The following is a 4,470-nucleotide window of genomic DNA, read 5'->3' on the forward strand; positions in this document are numbered from 1 at the left end:
CACATGAAAACGGCTTTTCACCAGTGTGAATGATCATGTGCTGATTTAACGTCCGGTTATCACTAAAACTTTTTCCACAGTTCACACATGAAAACGGCTTTTCACCAGTGTGAATACTCATGTGGTGAGTTAAAGTCAGTTTTCGACCAAAACATTTTCCACAGGTCACACATGAAAACGGCTTTTCACCAGTGTGAATCATCATGTGCCGAGTTAAATGAATTTTTTGAGTAAAACATTTTCCACAGGCCACACATGAAAACGGCTTTTCACCAGTGTGAATCGTCATGTGCTGATTTAAATGCTGTTTGTGAAAAAAACTTTTTCCACAGTTCACACATGAAAACGGCTTTTCACCCGTATGAGTTCTCAGGTCAGCATCAAAAACAGATTTGAAAGCGAAACGCTTTTTACTGATGACACATGAGGAAGTCTTGCATCTTTCCTGATTTAGGTTCTCAGCTTCAGCAGCTTCCTGGAAGATGACTTGGTTCCCGTTTGGTTCTGATTCAGTGTGGGATGTTTGTTCATCAACGGGAACCACCATGCAGGTATCAGTCTGCTGTTTTAACTCAACCTGTTCTTCACTTTGACTGCAGTAAACTTCTTCCTCTTCCACTTTTATCTGCTGATCTTCTGGTTCTTCTTGTTCTTGTTTCACCTGCAGAGGTTCTAACTCCTCCTGGTCCAGAGTGGATCTCCTCTCCTGGTTATAAATGTTACACTGCAGGAAATCTGGAAAAGAAAACAGAGGAAAAGAGCAATTGTTAGATTTATTGAAGTAAATGGGAGAAATCGTTCATCGTTTAAGACAGAAATAAACAGAACAAAAAAGAAAAACACTTGAAAATTCAAGAGTGTATGGTTACATTGCAAAAGGTGAAATCTTAGTCAAATTAAATATCTTAAATTAAGGAGATTTATGCTTGTTTTCTTTCTGACAAGATAATTTTTCTCACCGAGGTTTTTATGTTAGAATATTTTTTCTTATTTTAAGTGTTTTGCTTCTTAATTATCTCAGTAAGATATAAAAGCTTGATACTAAGAAAATATTACTTGAGTAAATATATGCTAGGAGCTAGAATATCAATATTTACAAAACAAACTTCAAGTTGTCGAGAAAACTCGAGCTCATCCCACTTCCCCATGCTGGAGATTTTAGTTTAATAGTAACAATAAATAAAGTTATCTTTAAAACTGATTACACAGGTGACATCAAGACCCAACAGTAGAGTCAGACGGTAAAAAAAATTATCTGGTTGTGTGTGTTGTTATAGTGTCCTGCAAACTTTGCTTTAATTCTACTTTTTTCTATTTAATCATAAAAAAACATAATCAGACAGAAAGAGAGTCATGGAACAGGAAGAGCAGGTTTCCTGAAGAAAGAGGAAGTTTCCAGCCTGCAGTGACTAAAAATAGTTCAGACTGCTCATTCTGAGCATTAAAGGTTTAAAGAATAAAATCTAAACATTTTGAGTAATTGGATAAAACCCAGAGTAAAATACTTAAATTAATAATGATAACTTATGATTAAACCAATAATTAATATTGGTTTAACCAGTGGTTGATGTTGGTTTGATTATAAGAATATTTAACACTTACTCTTAAACTTATGGAAGTACTAACAGGTGAAAGAAGTAACTGTAACATGGTATCAAATGATTGGAATAATGGATCATTCTTGGTTTCTTTTCAGAAATATCTGTAATAACTCACATCATGATTATAATAAGAGTAACTAACACGTAATGGTTATTATAAAATTACAAATGAATGCTAAATCAGAGAAACTAAAAGGTTATAAATGTGATTTTGACATTGAACTTGAAATGGTATGAAGTGTGTAACTGTAACTAAAGGTCACTGATGTTGTGTTGGAGGAAGATAGTAGGTGAAAGGTCAGGGGAAAAGAGGAACCGAAAGGAGAGCGGAGGTGACCAAGACATTAGGTCATCAGAACAGACATCACGTCTCCAAGATGGTGATGGATATGAGATCATCTGTCCAAGAAACAGGAAGTGAGATTTTTGAGATGCATGAAGGAAACAGGTGCAGAAGGCAGATAGAGAACCTCAGAAAGTTCAGTTCTAAAGAACAAGGAAGTTCATCTGAAGGTTGAGGCCAACCAAGACGCAGATGTGTGGGCTGCTGACACGTACACGACCAAAAAGCGAAATTGAAAGAATTGAGCAGTTGCTGAGAAGAATATAAAGACACCAGGTAGGAGGATCGGGGTTCTTTGTTCCGCAGCGTTTGAGTCAAGCACACACGGAGATGCAGAATCAACGGAGGGCTGCGTGATGATACCCCGGGACGATGAAGACTGCTCGCTGCACAGGAAAGGAACAAGATCCGTTTACCCACAACTCGGGATTCTGATTCGACTGCGGCCCCAAACTCAACCCAAAAGATTACAACGATGCTGCAGTGGACACGGGGAATAGACAAAGATCTGTTATGGATAAAGAACTGAGTTCATTGAGGATTCTCACCAGTTCAACTTTGGATCTATTCTAAAAGGATTCTGCCAAGACAAAGACAGGACTCCATCCATGGACGTTAAAGTTTTCTGCTGCCAAGATCGTCTCTGCATCTGGGTTTGAGTAATACTGCCTCCCCCAAAGCCTCTATTTAGATTAAGACACAGTGTGGGGTTAGAAGTAGGAGTAATTTCTAGAAATTCTTAAAAGTATTAATTTCCTAATTTTACATTGATAAGTTGTATGTCTTTTTTCCCTTGCTAAAGCTTGCTAATAAAAATACTAAAGTCTAATTGATGCTGTGGACAGTTAAGTTATTTGAGTCAACTAAATTGAATTCTTTTGATTATTGTAAAATCAGTGTTTGTGGTCCTAGTAAATTAGGGTGGCTTCGTACGTTCTTTAGTTCAGATAAATAATGACCCTGTGACTTATTCCTAGTCGCTAAAATTATCTAAGCCGGTAACAAGTGCACGTTAATAACAGGGAAAGAGCTGCCATGAACAGATGTGGTTTATGAGTTCGGACACCGGCGGGGCTACTCCGATGTCTGAATCATGGTCTGAAGCGGGTCATAACGTCTGGATGAAGGTAGCTAGAGCTTAGACGAATCTTTCTCGCTCCCCAGCTTAAACAAAAGTTCTCTATATTCTTAATTGCGGAAATACCCAGGAATTAGAGGCTTTTCGGACCCGTGAGATGGAGAGCTGGTCAGTATTCAGTCCGCTGTAGGTTAGGAGGAGTTAGGGGCGTGGCTGAATACTGTGCATTAACAAAGTCTAGAACTTATTTTGTCCAAGTAAAATCTGCTTATTTCAAGCACAAAAAAAAGAAATCACTTAAAGTCTCTTTTAGAGATTGGGATTTGGGAAATCTTTATGTGATTTGAGAAAATTCACTAAAGTTTAGATTACTATTCACACTTATTCCATGCAGTTTTTTTTTTTTTTTTTTTTCCATGCAGTTTTTTTTTTTTTTTCAAATTTAATTCTAATTCAAAACCACTTAATTAATCCCAATGGGGAATTAATTGTTGGTGTAACTCATTAATTCTTCAAAGAGTTATTGTAGATGCTGGCTGTTGGAAGGAAAGATCTTCTGTAGCGGTCTGTTAATTGAAGTGAAGTTTCACAAATGAGAAAAAAGTTTAACAAATCTCAAACATGGTTCTAAATATTCTGCTATTAGTTGAGGATCCGGGTTTTAAGAGTCTGAGTTGTTTTGAAGCTGAAGCAGTTCTAGTGTGATCCATATGCAAAAAAGCGATAAAATCAACATTTATTGAAGATTCACAAATCACAAACAAGGTTATAAATATCCAGCTCTAAGAACAGAATAATCCTGTCCAGGTTTGAAGAGTCTGGGTGTGGTACTTTTTAAACTAGAGTGGATTAAATATGCGGAAGGTAGTGAAAAATTAGGTGGAATCGCCCTTTAGCCATTTCCCGAATCGGAACCTGGAATCGGAAACCAACTTCAGCTTCGTGTAGTTAAGGAGGGAGAGACATAAAAAAGGTCATTGGCTCCATTTTCTCTCTATAAATAAGCCATTATCACAGTGTAATTGTGAAGTCTACGTTCATTTATCTGTTAACAAAACATTTATACGGGAGTGGAACAGTTACTAAGATGATAGTCATACAGAAAGATGCATATATTAACCTTCATCCAAACGCTGGTGTTTCCTACCTATCCGGTGTAAAATTATCCGGGGAGTCCGGGAGAAATCCAGCAGTCTGCGCTGATCATCCATCTCTTCCTCCGACTTTACGATGATTCCTTTAAACTCTGTGAAAGTTTCTTCAGCAGCAGTTAACCGCTCGTTGATAAACTCGTTTAATCTGGACTGAAGACATTTTTAGAGAAACACTCGAACATTCAACACAACAGACCGCGTGTAGTCCTCTTCCTCTTCTTCCTCAGGGTTTTATGATTGTCGGTTTTCCTGGTATTGCATTACCGCCACCTTGTGGCTCCTTCTTCTTCTTCT

At 37.6% G+C, this 4,470-nt stretch overlaps 1 protein-coding gene across 1 annotated transcript in view; it reads right to left on the minus strand.

Moving 5' to 3' along the window:
- Window positions 1-273: 273 nt before the first annotated feature.
- LOC103147966 (zinc finger protein 205-like) overlaps window positions 274-4,470 on the minus strand; it is a gene marked incomplete at its 3' end in the record, with an annotated part of 10,371 nt that continues 6,174 nt past the window's right edge. The window contains exon 2 of the mRNA XM_016678826.1: window positions 274-735. Coding sequence (XP_016534312.1) covers window positions 274-735 — 462 coding nt within the window. The remainder of the gene's footprint in view (window positions 736-4,470) is intronic.

The sequence above is a fragment of the Poecilia formosa genome, unplaced genomic scaffold (genome assembly GCF_000485575.1).
Source record: "Poecilia formosa unplaced genomic scaffold, Poecilia_formosa-5.1.2 Scaffold192, whole genome shotgun sequence".
NCBI classification, from domain to species: domain Eukaryota; kingdom Metazoa; phylum Chordata; class Actinopteri; order Cyprinodontiformes; family Poeciliidae; genus Poecilia; species Poecilia formosa.